Source organism: Balaenoptera borealis (genome assembly GCF_965194805.1).
Source record: "Balaenoptera borealis genome assembly, chromosome: 20".
Taxonomy (NCBI): Eukaryota; Metazoa; Chordata; class Mammalia; order Artiodactyla; family Balaenopteridae; genus Balaenoptera; species Balaenoptera borealis.
In genome coordinates this window covers 22532575-22554621 of record NC_138879.1, presented here as the reverse complement: position 1 = coordinate 22554621, position 22047 = coordinate 22532575, and the positions used below count along the sequence as shown (strand labels likewise).

Here is a 22047-nt window from a genome sequence, read left to right as displayed (position 1 = left end):
CTTGTCAGTCTCCATTTCCTTGGCCTGCCTTTTCCTCTGTCTTTTTTTTTTAATTTATTTTTATCTATTTTATTTTTGGGGGGGCTACGTTGGGTTTTCATTGCTGCCCGCGGGCTTTCTCTAGTTGTGGCGAGCAGGGGCTACTCTTCGTTGCGGTACGCGGGCTTCTCATTGCGGTGGCTTCTCTTGTTGTGAAGCACGGGCTCAGGTGCCTGGGCTTCAGTAGTTGTGGCACACGGGCTCAGTAGTCACAGCACACGTGCTCAGTAGTTGTGGTTCATGGGCTCAGTAGTTGTGGTGCCTGGGCTTAGTTGCTCCGCAGCATGTGGGATCTTCCCGGACCAGGGCTCGAACCCTTGTCCCCTGCACTGGCAGGCGGATTCTTAACCACTGCACCACCAGGGAAGTCCTGCCTTTGTCTTACTTCAGTTATGGGCTGCTATCAGCTTTGAAGGGCTCTTGGTCCACACCTCCTCCCTCTCCCTCATCCCCTGACCTCAGGGCCTATTCCCTCCTGCTACACACACACACACACACACACACACACACACACACACACACACACACACGTGTGCACGCACACACCTCGGGCAAAAACCAGAAGGCTCTCTCCCAGGACCTGTGATTAAGACCTGTGAGGAGTAACTGGGATCTGGGGCTCCAGTGGGTTTGTGAGTGTGAAGTGGTGTGTGTGCAAAGGTGTGAGCAGGTGTGTGTGAGAGTGAGCATCAACATGGATGTGGGAGTTAGAAAGCGTGTGTGCATACGCATGAGTGTGACAATGAACGTACATGAGTGTTGCAACAATGTGTTGAGGGCAGAGTCGCGTGACGATGGGTGTGTGAGTGCACGAGTGGGTGGGGGTGAGCGTGGCAGGATGGGAGTGACTCTGAGTGTGGAAGCAGAGCCCAGGGGCAGATGGACAGATGCATCCTCTGAGCTGGTGTTTCTCAGTGTGGAGGCTGCCGGGACCACGTCCTACTTGATCACCCCCATCTCTGCCATCCTGGGCTTCCTCAAATCAGGTCAGGGGGTGGGGAAGGGGGGTGAAGCCGCTGAGCTCCAGGCAGGGCCCCTGCCCGCTCCTTGGGCCTGTCAGCCACTGATCTGTTCCATGTTCCTATAAATATTTACAAATCCCAGCTGCTGAGGAGCAAGACATCCTCCGCCAGCTGGGGCTCCCAGCCTGGGAGCTGACGGGGAGGGAACATGGGGGAGGGGGAGGGGGGCTGCAATGGAGAGACAGGCGCCCAGGACCCCCGGGTTCAGCTCCTAGTTTCGACTCGGGTTAGCCCGTGCGCCCCTGTGTCTTCCTCAGGGACTGTGGAGCCAGAAACCTCCTCCTCCAGACCTCGGCCTCAGGAAGCCTGCACCCCTACCCGATGGAGAGGGGGGCCCCCTGTACAGCCAGCCTCCTGCATCCTATTCATGTCTCTCAATTTGAGGTAAGGGGAAGGGTCTTACTTTTTTAAAAACACAGAGAATTCTCCCCGAGTCCCTGGAAGGTATTTTTTTTCTCTCCACTCAAAATCTTCCCCAGGACACTTTGATAAATCCATCTGGATCTTTCTAAGTTGGAGGCTGGAGGACTCGTGGTTCAGGCATCCCCATCGCAAGAGCCCCCTCAGTAGCCCCTGCGGAGAGCTGAAGCATTTTCATCTGGTCTCACGCGCTACCCCTAGGCCGCCCAGTCACTTCCAGAGCTGGCCTGGCTGTGGGGACCGGGCGGAGGGGGAGTTGGGTGGGGAGGGCTCCCTTGCCCCAGTCCGTCAACACCATGGCCCGGGCTGGTGGTCAGACACCCTGGTGAACCAGCGCAAGACAGTAGCCCTTCTCAGGCAGAGATTGATTATCGATTATTGATCGACTCTACCTGGCGCCCAGCACAGGCCCTTGGGCATTTGCATGGATTCATCAGCCATGTGCCTGGATCTCCAGGGCAGGTTTTCCCAGTAGGACTTGGTGGCAACTTCCAACTGCTAGTCCCACAAGGCATGTGCCTGACAGACGGCACCAGAGTCCTGGGTGTCCTGGGTCTCCCAGCTCAGGCAGGCCCAGCACAGACACAGGACATTCCGAGCACCAAGTGAGCTGAGCTCTTTTCCCCCGTCTTGGCTAGAATTTCAGATTTATAAATGCCGGACCTTCCTGGCCCCCTGTGGGACACCCCTTGGCCTTGCCCAGGTAATACCTACACCCTGGTGTAGGTTTGTCCAGGAAGCCAGACAACGGAGTGGGTGCCAACGGAGAGGGACAGGGAACCCCATGATACTCGGCTGCTTGTGTGGAACACCCAGCTGGAAACTCAGCCCTAATGCGGCATTGAAGTCAGGTCGGTGGCGACTGCTGCTCTGCCGGAGGGTGGAGGCCAGGACTGTGGCTTCCTAGCTTCCTCTCTGGGGCCCAGATCAGCTGTTTTCACAGGGGTGGGGGCGCCTAACTACCCCAATTTCATAAGATGAGAAGAAGGGGCTGGATGGTGCTGAAAACGGCCAATCTCCTTAGGGCAGAGCTGTGATGAGGGGGAGGGGGAGGAAGTGCAGGGCTCAGAGGCCAGAGACAGACACTTTCCTTGGCGAAAGGCAACTGGCCCCACCCCCAAGAAAACTGTCCTCAGCTGCCAGAGAGGAAGAGCAGGGGCCAGGAAGGAGGGATCAAGGGGAAGACAGTCTGGAGCTGGCATGTGCTCTGGAAGAGAAGTCCAGTTACGGCAGTGGCGCAGGAAGAGTTAAGAATATTCCTAAAATAGCCCAGCCAGAGCCTAAGCCAGCCGGCTAGTGCCTCTCCCAGAGAGCGGATCTATAGCGGGAAAAGTCAGCCTGCTCTGTGCCCACTGCCTGCTGCCTGGCTGGGGTTGCTAATTAAGCCTCCCCGCCTCCACCAGCCCCTCCTGGTCTAGCTGGGGTGGGGGCGGGACTAAGCAGAGGGGCCACATCTTCCCAAGAGACAGCTGGGACCAGGAGTCTTGTGGCAGGGCATCCCCCTCCAAACACATCCTGGCCTGGGTCAGTGATGGGCAATTGAGTGAGTGATGGGTCAGTGAATGGGTCAGCCTTTGGAGGGTGGGGACCCCCAAGAAGCTCATTGAACGCCAGCTTCTCCCAGCTCTGGGCTCCGCTCCACTTGGGGCATCTAGGGGTGAAATTGGGGCAGGGAGGGGCCAGAGGAGCCCCTCCGAGAACAAACCACGTCTCTGTTTCAGGGGCAGGACCAGCTACATAATTTACGGGCCTGTACGAAATGAAAATGTGGAGACCCTTGTTCAAAAATTGTTAAGAATTTCAAGATGGTGACAGCAGAGCATTAAACTAAATGCAGGTCCCTTCTGAGCGCTGCGCTTTTGTCAGTGAACAAGTTGCACGTCCATGAAGCTGGCACGGTCAGGGTCTGTTTAACTAACATTTACTAAACACCCACTGCTCTGTTCCACCGCTCTTCTGGCTCTGCCACCTCAGAGATCCCATCTCATTCACTCCTGTCCTCAAATGTATGGATGAGGTGCTCAAAGACCGCTCTGAACTCGGAAGGGAGGCTGGGCCACCTCCGCCCCTGGCTGATTTGGACTCTCCAGGAATACTGCTGCAGCCAGGGTTCCAGCCCTCACACCCAGCTGCCAGAAGTCTCTGAGTCGAACCTTCCACTAACACCCTCAGAGGGTCTTTGGGGACCACCTAGGACAGGGATGAGCAACCAGCCCCTCTTCCTCTTGCCCCCTGACCCCCACCAGTGGGGTCCTGAGAGGAGCCCCCGAGGGTTCCATCTGGCTCTGCCTCAGATTGGCCTCTGACCTTGGGCAAGCCAAGTCCCCTCTCTGGGCCTCGGTGTCCCCCGCTGTCAAAGGAGAGGTCTCTAAGATATTTCCAGACCCTAAGTTCTAGGTCTCCTCGGGTGAGAATGGAAGGGAAGGTTTTTTCCTAGAAGAGACAGGGCTTCTAAAGAAAAAGCCCTCCCCAGTCATCCTGGGGAGCAGGAGGCTTTCTCCCTTACACCCCCATCCTCAGACCCGGGGGTGTCTTCCCCAGAAGCCAGGAAAACCAATGCCCAACTCCAGCCCGGTCCCTCCTCCACCGCCCTCTCCCCACTACTTCTCCTCCTCCCTGCCTTCCCCCAATTTGCCTGGGAGCTGGGGCTGGGGTGCTGGTGGGTCTGGAAGAGTCAAGGCCTGAGGGAGGGGGTGGGTAGCCCGGGGACCGCGCTGGCCAGGCCGGACCCTCCCTCTGCTGCCTTTGCAGGAGGCTCTGCACAATTGCACTGCCTGTCACTCCCACATCCCACTATCTGTCTCTCAGGCTGACCCCGCGCACCCGCCATTATATTGGTTCCTGCTGGGGCTGCAGAACCTCATTACTTATACATGCAGCTGAGAGATGCAGGCTGGGCTGAGGGGAGACGGTCCCTCCGATTAGGTCTCCCCTCCTACAGCGGGGGGGCCTTTTCAGAGCTGCCTCCCTGGAGCTGGATTGGGATGGGCTGCCTGTGGCTGCCTGTCAGTCAGAGGGGCTGAGCAGGAGGAGGCCCAGGGCTGGGCAGGTCCCTGGAACCCTCAGGCATGAGGCCCAGAGTTCTCTGGCCCAGGAGCATCGGAAAACCTACCTGTGACCTGGGTACTTGGGCTCTGCCCCCTTCATCCCGCTCGCTCTCTCCTCCTAGGATATGGGGCTGGGGGAGGGGCTCCTGAAGGAGGTTCCTTACCAACCTGAGTCCCAGCCTGGTGTGTCCTGGCTCCGCCACCCCAAATCACGACACAACTTCCATTCTCCCAAATGCCCCTTCTCCAAAGAGGGGCTGCAATTATGGAGGCTTTTCCCATGGAGGATCTGCAAGTGTCTGAGTTAAAATGTCATGAAGGGATTTTAAATATTTTAACAGATGACAATGAGGAGTTTTCTTTTACATGAGAATCACAGCCTCTCCGAGCTGCCCTAGACAATTCTCCAGCCCACAGAAAGAAATGGGAAGCCCTAAAATGTGATGAGACTTCCCCAACACACGTGGCAAGTTGGTGGCCTAACTGAGCCTTGAGAGCCAGTCTCTGCCTCTTGATGCCCAGCTCCCCACCCTGTCCAAGACAGGGCTATAGACCAGTGGCTTCAACCAAAAACCAAAAATATGCCTTTTATATAATTGAGCCTTAACCCAAGCTTTTCTTTCTCTCTAAAGGACCTATCTTTGCTTTATCTACCAGGTATGCACCTGCTGGGCTGAGTGGTGAAGAGCCCCCACCCAGGGTCAAACAGACCCAAGTTCTAATTCTGACTCTCCCTCCTACTAGCTGTGTGATCCCAGGCAAGTTACTTCACCTCTCTGAGCCTCAGCATCCTCATCGCCAATGTAAAGATGATAATGATTATTCCTTAGACTTCCAGTGAGTATTAAGTGAAATAGAGTATATAAAATGTCTGGCACATATTGGTACATAGGTAATGGCAAAAACACTCATCCACCCTTCATTAATTTCATAAACATTTCAAGATCTTTCCAGAAACCTGGAAGTCTCCTGCTCCTCATCCCACCCCCATCCCATCCAGATCAGGCCACTATCAGCTCTCGCCTGGACCACTGCAACCTCCTGCTACCTAATCTCCCTATGACACTCTTACTCTATTTTAATCCCTCCTGCCCAAAGGCTATCTGAAAAAATCTGATTATTGGGCTTCCTTGGTGGCGCAGTGGTTAAGAATCTGCCTGCCAATGCAGGGGACACGGGTTCAAGCCCTGGTCCGGCAAGATCCCACACGCCAAGGAGCAACTAAGCCCGTGCGCCACAACTACTGAGCCCCCATGCCACAACTACTGAGCCCGCGCGCCTAGAGTCCGTGCTCTGCAACAAGAGAAGCCACCGCAATGAGAAGCCCGCGCACTGCAATGAAGAGTAGCCCCCACTCGCCGCAACTGGAGAAAGCCTGTGTGCAGCAACGAAGACCCAACACAGCTAAAAATAAATTAATTAATTAATTTTAAAAAAATCTGATATCGCTCACTCAACACTCTTCTGTAGTTTCTCATTGCCCTTAGGATAAATTATACACTCCTTGCCACAGCCCACTGAGGCCCTGCAGTCTTGTCCTTAGCACATGCTGCTCCCTTTGCCTGGAATAATCTTCCCTCCCTCCCTGTCTCCTCCATCTCTGGCAGCCATCCTCTTCACCTTGCTATCCTTTAATCAGGGCTTAACTAAAATATCACCTCCTCCAGGAAGCTTCCCATGATTCCCTGCCTCCAGATGAATTTAGGCAACACTGCTGAGTGTTTCTATAGCATCCCACATATTCCCAGGCAGTTTGTCAAGTTGGATAGCAGTTGCTTGTTTAATTGTCCACGTTTCTACCATACGCTGTAACTACATAAGGTCAGAAGACTTTTCACGCTCATTACTGTATCTTTTGATAATAAGTGATCAATTAATATGGGCTTATAGAATGGATGGAGGATGGATAAGTGGATGGATGAATAGATGGGAAAAAAAATGATACCTCCCCTCTGTAGAGTCTTCCTAGAGTCCTCTGGGCAGGGAGTTTTCCGTCTGTGCTTCATAATACCTAGTGCAAACCTCTACCCAAGCCTTAGTTTCCTCAGCTATAAAGTGGGGGAAACAATAGTATCTACCTGGTGGGGTTATTGATATGAAATGATATAAGCCATGTAATAGTTTTAAATCCATGATAATAGGTTGTTACATTTAAATGAGGTAATCCACGCAAAGTGCTTAGAACAAGATCTTGTACTACTAAGTGCTAAAAAAATATTCATAATTATCATAGCACTTATCATTTCTTCCTGCCTGTGTCTCCTGCCAAAGAGTGAGCTCCTTAGGAGTACTGCTTAGGTCTTGATCATTTTTAGACACACCACCTCTATGACCTCACAGCGCCCAGTTCGGTGCTTTCAGTAAATGTTCACTGAGTGAACAAGTGAACAAATGAACACAGATTTGCCAGCCGATGAGTCAGGGCACTGCACTCCTTTTCATCACTCACAAACCCAGACACACACTAATGCAAACAGTCTCTTACACATTCACACCCACTCACGTTCATTCAAAGAACCTCAAAATACCACAGAACAGCCACCCAGCTTCCTAAAGTCAGCCATGCATCAAAGAAGAGACTTACCCACTTTCTTGCACCCACCATATAGCACCCCAATGCCCAGTACCCCCTCCTCACCTCTGGAATGATGGGGGCTGTAGGAGGGAGGGAGCTCTCACTCACAGTAAGGAAGGCAAAGCTGGACCTTCAGCCCCCAGCACTGGCAGTACCGCAGCTACAGATAGCACTGCCCTCCCTCCCTTCCCTGGGGCTCACCTCTTTCCTTTTCTGAAAACCTGGGTCCCTGGGCTTGGCAGGTGGTTGAGGAAGAGGCCTGGGAGCCAGAACTCCTGGGTTCCTTTCTCATTCATCTAGTCTTGTCTCTGAACCCGGACGCATAGGCCATTGTCCTCCTCTCCTAGCGCCAAGCACAGCAATTTGTAGGAAAAAAGGCAGGATGAGGAGACCCCATGCCTCGGGGTGGTGGAAGGGCCTTGCTGTGAAATAATTATATTAGCCATCCTTTACTTGGCTAATAAGGGTCAGATACTGAGGCCAGCGCTTTGCTACCTTCATTATTACTCATTTAATCCTTATAACAACCCCTTTTCCAGAGGAGAACACCTGAGACGCTGCTGGTTAGTCGGTAGCCTAAAATCACCAGCTGGGACTGGCATGCCGGTCTCTAACCCCGGAATCATCAACTGCCAGGCTTCAGAGAATTCGGGGTGGATGGGGTAGGAGGGCTGGAAGTCCTCAGGTATTAAGCTGGGGAGACGCGCCCTCGTCCCAGACGCACCCCCCAATCAGCCAGGCCCTCTTGTCCCAGGTCCCTCTCCTGCGGGGACCTGGGCGGGGCCGGCGAGCCTGCGGAAGGCGCGGAGCCTGTGGCCCAGGCTCACAGGCCAAGATGGCTGTTAATTAAAGTGCTGGCACCGGCTCCTCTCTGCAAAGTTTGAAGCCGTTATTTTCCACTCCAGCGAAGCGGGGAGAATCCGGCTGGGCTGACAGAGACGCCACACCGCGCTAGGGGAGCGGGCGCTCTTTCGGGTCGGGGGGCGGGCCGCCTTGCAGCGCCGAGCGCGCCCCTGGACGCCCGGGCGAGCGCCGGGGGTGCGTGCTCCCGCCCCTCCGCGGCCTCGGGCGACCAGCCGCAGTTTCCCCGGCGGATTCGGGAAGGACTCCGGGTGACAGACGAGCCCCAGCGGCACAGCGGAGGAGAGAGCCGTGTGCGCGCGAACTAGGGGGCGCGGGATTGTACAAATCATACGCCGACGACCGCGCACTTGTCCCTCGGGTCACCAGCCCTGTCGCTCTTGGGGGACTCATACTGGGGAGACCGCCGTGGGGGACGGGAGGCCGGACTGACTGCCGAGAGTTGGGACTACTCTTCCCGAGCGTGGGGAGGTCTAGCTGTCCTCCTCCCCCTGCACTTAACGCCTTCCTCCCTCTAGGAAGTAAACGGTACCTAGAGACCCAACTGGGTGGCGGTTAGAAGAGCTTGGAGCCAGGCTGGCGGTTTGAATCCCGGCTCTATCGCTTATTAGTTGTGTGACTTGGGGCAAATCTCTTACTTCCCAGAGCCTCAGTTCTCCCTCTGTAAAATGAAAGTAATGATGGGCTTTACCTCTTTGGATTGCTGTGGAGATCTGGTGTGATGGCGTCAGTAAAGCAGTCAACACAGGGCCTGGCACACAGAAAACCCTGAATAAATGCTATTGATTGAATTTTTAGCTCCTTCCTTGGCGAGGGGATCACTCTAGCACGGGCTCGGCGGTGCTTGAAAGGTCCTCTCTCACAGCCCCCACCCCCCGCCCCCGACATCCTCCTGTTCTTGTCCTCCTCCCAGCTCAGGTGGGGTTAATCAATCTCAGCTTTGGGAGGGGTCCTCTCAGGAGAAAGGAGAAAGGCTGGAGGGTCATCCTTTAGCAGCAGCTAGTGGCCTCTGAATGGCAGAGCCCTCCCGGGTAGGCTGGATAAAGGAGGGTGAGGAGGAGCAGTGGAGCAGCCCAAACTGGGCCTCAAATAATGTGACAAATATTTTGATGGAAGCAGACGCCTTTTCGTTTATGCAGCCTAAACACTTTACTGCACTTGAGGAAGAGGATTGCCTTATACAACCTGATGGGGAAAAGAGTTAGGAGCTCAGGAGGCTCGAGTTTGGGTAGGAGGGGAGAGCTGAGGGACTGGGAGAGATCAACCCCACCTCATGGAGGCTGGGAGAGGGGGTCACCACCCAGGGATGTGTTTGTACTGTCAGAACGGAGAAATTACCTGGGGTGCGCACTTTCTTAGGGCCCCGATTTCTGCCTTGCCTAAAAGCAGGGAGAAGGGAAGTGACCAGAGTAAGATGGAGGAGCCCCCGGCCCCATCCCCAGGAAAAAGCAGCCTGACCTGGCCTGGAGCGCAGGCAGGAAGGAGCAGAGGTAAGGAGGTGTGGGTAGAAAAATCCTGCTCTTCCTGGGAAAAGGCGGTCCCGGGAACATCCAGGAGCCAAAAAGAGAGGAGGGAGCGGCAGCTGTTAGTACTCGGGATTCCGCTGGGCACCCTGACAGGCATCCCCCCCCCCCATCTCCCGGACAGGTTGTCTGCGAGGCCTGAGGGCGGATTGGCCCCCTCCCCATCCTCCTGCCTTCCCCTGTTCTCCCCACTCATAACCCTCTTCCTTGTCCTTCCTTCTTGCTCCCCGCTCCGTCTTCCTCTCAGTCGCTCTTTGTCCCCTGAAGACCGGGGTGCTCTACCCCAGCCTCCGCCCGCTGCGGGCCGTGGCCCCTCGTGCCTCTCTCGGTCTCTCTCGGCTTTCCTCGTAAGCGACCCTCGAGTCCTCTCCCTCCCAATCCCTCTCGGCGCTCTCTAGCTCTCCCTATGACCCTCTCTTCCATTCGCTTTTCGTCCCTACTCTTCCCTTCTCTATGCGAGCCTCTTCTATGTCTCAGACTCTAGGCCCCTCTCCACTTCCGAGGCTCTGTCTCCCTCAGTCTCCCCTTTCCTCTCCCGGCTCCAGCCCTCTACTCCTCGGCCCCGCCCCACGGCCCCGCCCCTCTTGGTGGGCGGAGCCCTACCGTCCGCGGCCCAATTAGGCGCCGGCCCAGCCCTCAGCCCCACCCCTAATGGGCGCAAAGCTGCGCTGAGCGGGTGGGGCTGGACAGGGCGGAGGGGGCGGTGGCTTGATCGCGGGGAGGCAGGAGGAATCAGGCAGGAGGCGGCGGCCGCCGCGCTCAGTTCTGCCGCGCCGCGGGAGGGAAGCGCGAGGCAGGAGCAGGCGGCTGGGCTCGGCAGCGCATTCAGCGCAGCGCGGCGCCCCGGGCCCGGCCCCATGCCCTCAGCCCCGCCGGACCGCCCTTGAGCGCGGGCGCCCTGCCCGCGCCCCCCGCCCGCCGGCACCATTGCCCCGACGGCGCGGCCTGGCGGCCCGGCGCTCCCCAGGCTCCGCGCCGGCCGGAAGACACTGCTGGCAGCTGCCGCGGGCGTGGTGATGCTGCTGGTGCTGGTGGTGCTCATCCCCGTGCTCGTGAGCTCGGGCGGCCCGGATGGCCACTACGAGATGCTGGGCACCTGCCGCATGGTGTGCGACCCCTACCCCGCGCGGGGCCCCGGCGCCGGCGCGCGGCCCGACGGCGGCGACGCCCTGAGCGAGCAGAGCGGCGCGCCACCGCCCTCCACGCTGGTGCAGGGCCCCCAGGGGAAGCCGGGACGCACAGGCAAGCCGGGCCCTCCCGGGCCCCCGGGGAACCCGGGTCCTCCGGGTCCTGTGGGGCCACCCGGGGAGAAGGGTGAGCCGGGCAAGACCGGCCCTCCCGGGCTGCCGGGCGCGGGGGGCAGCGGCGCCATCAGCACGGCCACCTATACCACGGTGCCGCGCGTGGCCTTCTACGCCGGCCTCAAGAACCCTCACGAGGGTTACGAGGTGCTCAAGTTCGACGACGTGGTCACCAACCTAGGCAACAACTACGACGCGACCAGCGGCAAGTTTACATGCAACATTCCCGGCACCTACTTTTTCACCTACCACGTCCTCATGCGCGGCGGCGATGGCACCAGTATGTGGGCGGACCTCTGCAAGAACGGCCAGGTGGGCCCGGCGGGGGCATGGGGCTGGCCTGGGGGCAGGGCATCCAGGGAGCCCGGGGCCGAAGGGTACGGAAGGGCGCAGATGGAGCCCTTGGAGCGGCTTAGGCATTACAGGCTGAGATGGTCCAGGCTGGCTGGCACCCCTAACTCCTCGATTCCTGGGCGCCGGCTCCAAGGCAAATGCCGCTGGCCACCTGCGGCATGGAAATGCGGGAGATAAATCCAACTAATAATCAGAGCGCAGGGCTCCCGGGCGCGCGGACTGGCCCTTGGGGGCTTGGCCCTTGGGAAACAGCATCTGAGAGCTGGGATTCTGGTTAATACCAGCTGGCGATGAGGGGACGGATCGGGATGGGCTATGGGGAAAGGCAGCTTCGGCGCCCACGGGCGCCTGGGCGCAGCGCTAGGCGCGCAAGCGGAGAAGGCGAGCTGTAGGAGGTGTTTTGCGCACAAAGGCAAAGGGAGCCGAGTGTATAAAGCCTTAGCTGCAATACATCCCCCGCCCTAAGGAAGGGACCACTGGGCCGATCTGACACCCTTTGCAAAACCCGGGACTGCGCGGCCCCTTCCCACTGTGTCAGAGCTAACCGCACAAGAAGACGGCCTGGGGGGGAAAGTTTTTCCTCCTGAGGCAGGGCAAAGAGGTGGAAACTCCCCTCCTCTTTGCCTCCCAGCTGCAACTCCTGATTCCTGGGGTGTTGGGGGATCATCTTCCTTCCCTATCCCCATCGGAGAGACCAGAGTGGCAGGCACCAAGCTCACGAGGTCTTTGGTACCTGGGACCGGCAATGCCTCGTGCTCTCCTTGGAACCGCTGCCCCGGGACCAATCTTGACCTAACCCTGCCCCAGGGTGACAGTTTTACCCAGCTCCCTTCGCTTTGATTCCCCCTCCCTTCTCAGTGCTCCCAGACCACGGTGGCCTGGGGCCCCTGGGGTAGTCAAGTGGAGCATCCTTGTGGAAGAAGGTGTCTGTGCCAATCAGAACTAAAGCTAGGCTGATGGGAGTTGGGAAGGAATCTCCTGCGACTGAGACCCAAGATCCTGCTGGAACCCCTCCCACTGCAGCACTACCCTGAGGCAGACCCTGGCTTGGCGGGTGGGGGAAAGGACAGGCCTGAGAGTCAGCAAAAAGCCTACCAGGTGCTTGTAGGTCTGCCCCCTGCCCTGTCTCCCATGCCTGCTCTCTCTGGTTTCTGCCTCTCCCCTGCCTCTCTCCTATCTCTCCATCTCTTGTGCTGGCCTCTCTCCTGTGTCTACCAGTCCTATCTGTCTCTCCCTGGGTTTCTGGTCCCTCACCCCTGGGTTTAACCCCCCTCTTTATTTCTTTGGTGTCTCTCTCCCACTTGTGTCTATCAGGCTTCCTGTGTCTCTCCTCTTTGTCCTTGGTTCTTGACCAAATGGGAGGCCCTAGTATCCAGTTAGGGCCATCTCTGCAGACAGCCCCGCAATTCCCCTTGTTAATCGCTGGTAAGGGATGCAACAATGTCACCTTCATTGATGGAATTTCTTCCTTTCCTAAAGAAAGTTTGGGCTGGCATGAAGTTGAGGTTTCTGGGGGCTGGGGGCCCAGCTTGCCTGAATAGGGAGGTGGTCACCAGGCCACCAGTGGGCCCTAGACCCTGCGCTACTTCAGGAGGGTGCCGCAGGGCTTCAGAGATGAGACAAGAGGAGGCCCCAAAGATGGTGTGTGCTTGGGGCAAGAACACTTGCTTCAGTCTCAGGGAGGTGAAACTGACCCAAAAGCCTCTTTTTACCCCCCGGGGCAGGACATTGACAGAGCCTGACAAGGAGGTGGCACCACAGGCTGGTAGAAGAAATGAGGTGGCTTTAACCAGGGGTTTCAGAGACCCAGCATTTTAACAGTTACTCAGACCATTTCCTCCACACACATAAAAAAATCCAAGACAAGCAGTGGGGTGATAGGCCCTGGTCCTCCCCTACATCCTTTGTGACTTCTTCCAGATTGTCCAAGAGACTCCTTTAATCTCACTGGTCATTCTTTATATTAGTTTTGAGCCCCTGCTAGGAGCCAGGTTTGGGGTTCCAGAGGTTCAGTCTGTTTGCCCTCCAGGACCTCGTGGTCTGTGCAGGGGAGACAGTAGTAAACACACAATAACACACCCCAGCAATTATTGAGTGGGAGGAGCATCGGGAGACCACTGACACTCCTGTCCCCAGATGTGTCGGCTGGAGGGCGAGATTCAATGGGCCCTGCCCCAGCTCAGACCAACCTGGTTGGGGGAGAGGAAGGTGAACCTGGGTCCCCAAGGTGAGGAGACACAACTAGGGAGAAAATGAAAAGGTCAAGTGTAGGGAAAGGCTGGCTCAGAGGTGGACATTCAAGTGAGTGGAGAAAAAACTGATGGGGCTGGGCAGTGGGTGGGAACAGAAAAGAGGGGCTTGCTCCTCCCACGCCTTCAAGTCCAGGGGTGATCCTGGGCTCTGTGCTTTTCCCTCCTGGCTTCCTGCCTTGCAGAGAGGCTTCCAGAATTTCCTCCGGAAGGCAGAGCTGCATCTGGGCCCTGGCCCTTCCTTGGGCAACATGGGGAGATGGGGAGTCACCACCTTCCTGCCTGGTGCTGAGACCCCCTCTCTGTCCTTGTGTGAGGCCCACCAGCCCCTCCACCTAGGGGTAGCTTTGGGTCACCACTGCACAGCCTGATGGCACTAAGCCTGGGTCATTAGGACATGGGGACCTGAGGAGCCTGAGGAAGGGACTCTAGGTTGGGGCCGGTGCTCTGGGTGAGGTGAGCCCCCTGCAGCTCCCTCTAAGACCCACAGTTCAGGCACTTCCCTGGTGGTCCAGTGGTTAAGACTCTGTGCTTCCAGTGCAGAGGGCATGGGTTCGATCCCTGGTCCCTGGTTGGGGAACTGAGATCCCACATGCCGGGCGAGGACGTGAAATTGATAAACGGGGCTAGAGAAGAGGGGACTGTGTGGGGACAGGCCAGGGCCTATGGGAAGACACGTATTACAAATGGGCAGGGGCTTGGACACCAGAGTTTGAGTGAGGTGAGAAGTGGTGGGGTGTGTAAATTGGGGACCATGGTATAAGGACCTAACTGGAGATCAGCCTCTCTGATGGGGGGAGAGGGGCCCCCTGCTGTCCTCTCTGGCCTCTAATGCCTTTCACAGCACAGAACCAGTGCCTGGCATAGTACGGACCCAGCAATGGTGTGAAAGCACAAGTCTCCTGTGGACCAGGCTGGCTGCCTGTGGGAGCCACACCTGCACATCCAAAACCCCAGCATTGCTCTGGGGGTAGAGGCACATTTCCTGGGTTCTCTGCCCCCACCTGACCCCCACTCCAGGCCCCTAATCGGACCACTGCCTCAGTTTCCTTTATTGGCAGCCCTTGAAGAGGTGCTTCTATAGCGCCCCCTCCTGACAAGCCCCAGACTTGCTTTCCTGCTTCCAGGACAACCTCAAATCCCCAAACTTCCCCTCGGCCCCCAGGAGGAGCTGGATGCCTCAACTGTTTCCAGTCTTGTGCAGAGAATCAGGACCCCTGGGTTCCATTCCTGGATCCCCCACTGTCTAAGGATGGAAGAGCATTAATTCTCCCTGCCTCCGTGGATAGTTAGGATAATCACAGCAACAATCATGGTGATGAATAAATAATAAACATAAACATAACAGTTTTGATGCCTGTCACATCACCAGGAGATTCCTGATGACAGATGACGGTATTCTAATGGATTTGGCTGTTAAGAAGCACACTGTTTTAATGAGTTAAGGCTAAATTAATCTGGGTAATAAAAATAATTGTTATTAATAGTAATTTATTAGTAAAGATAATGAAATGCATGTGTAATAATAAATACTACCAGGATTAGGGCCCAGGGAACAATACAGGAGTTGGCTGCTTGTTTTCAGCTCTTTCCTAGTAGCTCAAAGCCCCATCAAGATTAAAAATTTTTTCCTTCACTGTCAAAAAGCATCTACACTGGTGGCAGTGGTGAGGCAGGATCTTCTCATCCATTTTCTAAACGGAGAAACTGAGCTCCTTGGCAGATGGCATCTCTCCCTCATTTGATTTTCCACCACCTTTAGCTGGACCAGGAGTTTTCCCAACTGAGTGCCCCAAACAATTCCCTCCCAGGTTGGGGAAGAAGAGCTTGAGGGGAGAAAAGGGGCTGAAAGGATCTGGGCTCTAAATGGCAGACTGTATGCAAATATGTCGGGTCCTCCTGGTGCAGCATTGCTGCTGAGTCAGCAGCTTTGGCACAGCTGATCTACAGTTCTGCCTTCCGTCCAGGAGGGAGGATGGGTCCCTCCCCTAATTTGGCTTGGTCCAGCCCTGACTGTCAGCCCTTGGGGGAGTTGCCTTCGGGGAAGGGGCAGGTTGGAGAGGGGCTGTTGAGGAGCCTGGCTGAGAGAACCCCATTCAATGCAGCCTCCCTCCACCACAAGCCAGAACTTGGAGATGGCTCCTCTCTTCCCATTCTCCACCCAGAATATCCTGGAGAGGCCCCAGATCAGGTGGCTCAGGACTTGCGCTGGCCTCAGCGGTTGGAAAGGAATGCCTGGAAGGAATTTGTCCACCACCCCACATCCTCAATATCTTATGATTATAGTCTGAGCCCCCCAAATGATGTGTCAGGCTTCAAATCCAAAGGCTGATGCTCCCCTGCCCCATCGTTCTGCCTGTCCCGCCCCTCCTCCATCAAAACAAGGACCAGCAAGGGTATCAGATCAGACTGAGGATCACAGAAGGATATAAGGCTTGGTTCCCTTCTTCCCATCCACTCCCTTTCTACCACCGTGGGGTGATACAGGAGGAGCCAGAAGTCCTCTTTGGGTCGGGGAGTAGTCACAGGTATAGCTACAGCTCTTTGGAGGCGGGATGCAGGCCCAACCTGAGCCTTGGGAGGGGAAGTAATTACCAGGCCTTCCATCTCACTGCTCTGGTGTGAAAGACTCCAGAATGGACTTCAGGCAAGGCGTCCACAGAGCAGGTCCTGGTACTAGTGTGGTTGCTTACTAGTAGCCTGGCATTGATCCAGGCCTGAACCTATAAGGCCAAGGGGCGCCCTCCTGTCCATCCACTGACATAAGAACAGGTGGATGTGGCTGAAATGTAAGGCATCATTATCACAATAAGGCAGAGAGGAACCAATGGTGAGAGAGGGGATGGCCCTCCATCCCTTAGGGGTCCAGAGAATTCCTCCTGCAAGGAGGGAGTTCCAGGCTGGGGCATCCTGGAAACATTGTTGAAGTCAGACAGTGAGACCTAGGGGAGTTAAGGAGGCCGATTACACCTTGACTGCCAATTCAGACCCAGATTATACCTGCCCTAGAAATCCAAGGCTCCTCTGTAACCCCTTCCCAAAACACACAGTTATGACTGGACAGGACAGTGGTGGGATGATGGGAGAAAAGCAGGCTGAGAGCCCTGATGGGGCTAGAGGTGGGGCTTTGGGGGCTTCCAGAGGTAGCTGCCTTACCTCTGACGGTCCCCCTCCCTCCCCGACCCCACTTCTCTCCCTCCTCCTCCCCTCCCCTCTCACACACACCCCTCTTCTCCTACCCCCACCAACCCCGCAGGTGCGGGCCAGCGCCATTGCCCAGGACGCAGACCAGAACTACGACTACGCCAGCAACAGCGTGATCCTGCACCTGGACGCGGGCGACGAGGTCTTCATCAAGCTCGACGGAGGCAAAGCGCACGGCGGCAACAGCAACAAATACAGCACATTCTCCGGCTTCATCATCTACTCCGATTGAGCTCCTCGCGACCCCTCCGTCCCCTATCCCCCCGGAGGTCCCTTTCCGGCAGAGCAGAGGATGACCCGTCCCCCTACCCCCACCCCCTCGCTGCCCGCCACGGCCGCCGGCTTCTCCCGGCTATGACGCCCCCGGCCTGCCCTCACCACCGTCCGGGCCGCAGCTAGCCCTCCTGCCGTCTCGCCGCAGAGCCGGGTCCAGCGCGCCCCGTCCCGGTTCCCCGGGAGGCGGTGTCGACCGCCCCCGCCCTGGCCCGTGCTGTATATTTGTACAATAGGATTGTTTTTGCCCACCCTACCCACCAGCCCGCCCCAGCTGGGGGAGAGGTCTCGGCGGGGTCGCTCCCGGTGCTCGGATGCGCTGCCCACCCGCTCTGGGGTGGCGCTGCCTGGGGAAGCGGTGTATTGGGGGCTGGATGGCTTCCCAGCTACAGCCCTGGCCGGCTGCGCCCCGTCTGACCAAAGCTATAATAAAACACTTCTACCCCGCTGGCTTTCCGACTGTGCCCTGGAGAGGAGTTGCAAGAGGGGACCGTGAACCCTGCCCTCCTCCAGGCTGGGAATGAGTCTGCTGAAAGCTTCTCATGGATCCGGGGGGAGCCAGGCGCCAGAGCCAGAGCTGCTCCAGGAGGAGGTGGGCCGAGGGGCCCAATGCCCACCACAGTCCAAGTGGGCCTGGGCAGCTGGAATAGGAGGCAACCCAGTTACATCATTTTCCAGGGTGGAAAAGCTCCAACTTTTCGACCTTGAAAGCGGCATCAGCATTCCAAAGGCACAGCAAGTTTTAAATTGGGAAACCCAGGTTCCAGTCCCAGTGCCACGGTGTAGAATCCTGGCCGTGTCACTCTTTTCTAACTCAGTTCTGGGTTAGTGACATCAATGAAAGGAGCAAGCTTTGCATTAAATGCTGGTTGACCCTGACCCAAGCGCTTCACCCCTGGGCCTCAGTTTTCTCATTATAATATGTAGGTGAGGAGACCTAACCTACCTCACTTGACTGAGGATTAAAGAGGTATCATGTATATGCTCAATAAACACAGCTTTTATTATTTATGCATCACTTTAAAGTTTGTCAAAGGCTTTCACGTATGTCATCTCACTTGAGTCTTCCAAGAGCCCTGGAAGGTTGGATGAGTAGATTTTATTCTTTTTCCAAAGAGGTTAAATAGCTTTAAAAATAGGACACAGGGACTTCCCTGGTGGTGCAGTGGTTAAGGATCCACCTGCCAATGCAGGGGACACGGGTTCGAGCCCTGGTCTGGGAAGATCCCACATGCCGCGGAGCAACTAAGCCTGCGTGCCACAACTACTGAGCCTGTGCTCTAGAGCCCGCGAACCACAACTACTGAGCCCACGCAGCTAGAGCCCATGATCCGCAACAGGAGAGCCCACCGCAATGAGAAGCCCACGCACCTTAACGAAGAGTAGCCCCCGCTCGCTGCAACTAGAGGAAGCCCACACACAGCAACGAAGACCCAACACAGCCAAAAGTAAATAAAATAAAATAAATAAATTTATTTAAAACAAAAATAGGACACAGTCACCAAGTTCTGTGATTGCACTTGAATCCGAGAAGCCCTTGCTCCCTGGAGACACACTAAATCTCCTTGCCTTGTCACTGCCTCCCTCACCTCCTATTACTGGGACCATGACGGTTGCACAGTTAGGGCATTCCTAAATCATAATAGCTAATATTTAGAGAGCACCCACTCTGTGTCTGACACCACATAGGAACTTTTTTTTTTTTTTAATTTATTTTTGGCTACGTTGGGTCTTCGTTGCTGCGCTCAGGCTTTCTCTAGTTGTGGCGAGCAGGGCTACTCTTTGTTGCAGTGCACGTGCTTCTCATTGCGGTGGCTTCTCTTGTTGCGGAACACGGGCTCTAGGCACACGGGCTTCAGTAGTTGTGGCACGCAGGCTCAGTAGTTGTGGCTCGTGAACTCTAGAGCACAGGCTCAGTAGTTGTGGCGCATGGGCTTAGTTGCTCCACGGCATGTGGGATCTTCCCGGACCAGGGCTCGAACCCATGTCCCCTGCATTGGCTGGCGGATTCTTAACCACTGCACCACCAGGGAAGCCCCATATAGGAACTTTATAAATATTATCTCATGGAAATATGTGTGGGGTGGGAGTGGACTGGCAAGAAATGCTCCCATGCCCTTTAACATGGATGCTGTCGTTTTATCCATTTCAGATGAGGAAACTGAGGCTCAGAGAGGATAAATAATTTGCCATGGTCATGGAGCTAGGAAGAGGCAAATGCCAGTATTTGAACCAAAGACCATGCTCTTACACAGCATGCCATATTTCATAAAGATCTGGGATCTCCAAAGCAGAACGGAGGAAGGATGGCTTGGGGCAGCCCAGCGCTTCCACTCCAGCGCTGCCCTGCAGAGGCTTGATGGGATTTACAAGCATCTGCCCTGGGCAGCAGCCATGGGGTGAGCCTCTTGGAGAATCCCAAGGCTCTGCTTGAGGGAAGGGTCCCATCTGGCCTCCCCTCCCCCTGCTGGCTCAGCTGGAGAGACAGGAAGGAGGGGTGGCCTCCCTCCCAGTCAGGCCCCATGTATGGACCCTTGTCAAGGCTGGCAGACTTGAATGACTTTCTTTATCCTGTCTTCTCTCCCCTACATCCCCCTACTTCCAGCTGTGGCCATTTAATAAAATTAGCTTAATACTTGTTCCTTCCCTGTGGGGTCTGGAGATTGAAATCTGCGGGTTCCCACAAACCCAATAAAACCCCTGGCAGGTCTAGCTGGAACAAGAGTTTCCTTGGGAAGAGTGATTAGATTAGCCAGCAGCCCCCCTCCTGCCCCCGCCCCCTGCCAGTGCCACCCACAGCCCCCTGTGATTCTTTAATGGTCACACTGGCCCCAAATTACCCAGCCACCACACCTGGGGGTGCTCCCCAGCCCTCCCCAGAGACCACAGGGACTGGTCTAGAACCTCTGCTACAGCAAAAAGCATGTTAGTCATTTTTGTAGGGAGAGCCAGGCTGGCTGGCCTGCTTTCTTTTCTTTCTGGTGACTGGCTGATCCTCATGTCATTTTGAGAGATGGGCCTAAAATCTCCATGTCACAGATGAGGAAATCATAGTCTGAAGAAAATCTGTGACTTGTCCATGGTCACGCAGCAAGTTTGTGACACAACTGGGACAGGACTGAAGCCAAGGACTTTTTCTTCCTTTGCAGGGCACCGGGGGTGTCCGGCAGTGCCAGTTGCCAGCTGGTTGTCACTCAAGCAGCATCCCAGCTGCCGGGGAACGTGTTGGGGAAGTGTCTCCCCCATTAGACAGGGGCTCCCCAAGGGCGAGTCTATTTTTTCCCCCTCAGACTTGGGACACCTGAGGGCAAGGACTATGTCTCCACCCTCAGAATGGGAAACTTCCTGAAGGCAAGACTGTGTCTCCTCCATCAGACTGGGCGTCCTCAAAGACAGTGTTTTGACTCAGTTGAGGGCAAGGCGTGTATCTCCAGAGACTGGGGATGAGGAGGGGCCATTTCCTAGTTGCAAAGATTGTGGCCGTCCTCTCAGTGGCTCCAAGGGTAGACACTGTGCTTTTTCTATTAAACTAGGGTTTCTGAGACCAGACCCTGGGACTGGGGGTTCCCTGAAGGACAAACTCTGTCTCCTCATCCAACTGGGGGCTCATTGAAAGCAGGGCATGTGTCTCGCCTCTTCCTCTGTCAGGGGAGTTTCTGCCACAGAAACATTCTACGGGGCAGGGCTGGCTAGGTGGTGGAAAGGAGGCTGGACAGGCAGAATGGTGGTCCCACTCTGGAGGAAGGAAGGAAGAAGCCTCCCCAGGCTGCCTCCCCTTTAGAAAGATGTGTGATTAATTAACAAATAATGTCCCTGCCAAAGGGGTGTGAGGATGGCAGTGCCCCTGGAGCTCACCCACACGAGGAATGGCAGGCCATCCTGTGCCCAGGCATCTGCCAGCCCTCGGAGCTGGTGCTGCCCTGGTTTCCGGGGTCACGGGGAGCAGAGGGGGCGGCAGGAGCCCACCGCTGGGGGCTACCCTAATTGGATGACTGCAGGAAGGCCAGGCAGGTGCGCTCGGCTCTCCGCTTCAGCTTGCTGCAAACACATCTGCCATGGTGAGGTCTAGGGGTTAATTGCCTCCCGCCTCACTCCTGGTAACCGATATTTCATTTACTGCTCAGAGGGGGAGCTGCCTGGAGAATCAATCCTGGACAAGCATCCAGGGGACAGGGGAGGCGCGGAGGCACGGGAGCTGTGTCCCGGAGGGTCTCTGAACATCAGAGGAAGAGGCAGGAGGCAAGGACCAATTGCTCAAGGCTACTCTGGGGCTCACCCGCATTCTGCTGACCCTGACAACAGCTCCAGGACCCCCAAGAGCTGGGAGAAAATCCCAGGGGTCCAGAGGCTGCACTACTTCAGCTAGCTATGCTGTTTCCCCTGCCCTGGTTCCTTCTGCATGTACTTATCTGGGTACCCCTGTAAGCTGTAGCAGGTTAGATGCTGTTCATAAGGTTATTTTCACAAGCGATGAAGGTATATTTGAAAAGCGGAACTGGAGGTGTGAGCTCCTCGCTTCCTTCCCGGTAATAAACCTTAAAATCCTACAAATGAAGTGATAATAAAGTGGAAGTGAAAAGTCTATACATGTTTGGGACTGGGTGGGGGTGGAAGGGTTACTGAGAGGGGGCAGCTGGGGCCTGGAGAGAAAAGGGACCAGAGGGCTCCCCGCCCCCATGCTTTCCACATGCTACCCATTTGCCCCATCTGCCAAAATTGAGAATCAAAGCCACAGAATGGGCAACTCTCATTACACAGCTGGAAGAACTGAGACCCAGAGAGGAACCCAAGGTTGCTCGGGCTGGTTCAGGGCAGAGCTAGAACCTGAGACAGCAGGACCCAGCAGACCTGCAGCAATTGGAGTCAAAGAGCTGGGCTCGGGCTTCCCTGGTGGCGCAGTGGTTAAGAATCCGCCTGCCAATGCAGGGGACACGGGTTCCAGCCCTGGTCCGGGAAGATCCCACATGCCGTGAAGCAACTAAGCCTATGAGCCACAACTACTGACCCATGCGCCACAACTACTGAAGCCCGCGCACCTAGAGCCCCTGCTCCGCAACAGGAGAAGCCACCGCAATGAGAAGCCCGTGCACCACAACGAAGAGTAGCCCCCGCTCACCGCAACTAGAGAAAGCCCGCCCACAGCAACGAAGACCCAATGCAGACAAAAATAAATAAATAA

At 56.1% G+C, this 22047-nt stretch overlaps 1 protein-coding gene across 1 annotated transcript; it reads left to right on the top strand.

Annotated features, from left to right (window-relative positions):
• Positions 1-10190: 10190 nt before the first annotated feature.
• On the top strand, positions 10191-17881 carry C1QL1 (complement C1q like 1). The gene is made up of 2 exons (XM_082371439.1): positions 10191-11100; positions 16648-17881. Exons 1-2 carry the CDS (start codon positions 10504-10506, stop codon positions 16825-16827), a joined length of 777 nt encoding a protein of 258 aa, XP_082227565.1. The 5' UTR covers positions 10191-10503; the 3' UTR covers positions 16828-17881.
• The last annotated feature ends 4166 nt before the right edge of the window (positions 17882-22047 follow it).

What these genes read in the sequence shown, in the direction of transcription:
- C1QL1 (XM_082371439.1), top strand. Translation starts at nt 10,504, where the DNA reads ATGCTGCTGGTGCTGGTGGTGCTCATCCCCGTGCTCGTGAGCTCGGGC. An exon ending in ACCTCTGCAAGAACGGCCAG is followed by an intron (nt 11,101 to 16,647) that starts GTGGGCCCGGCG and finishes CCAACCCCGCAG; the next exon opens with GTGCGGGCCAGCGCCATTGC.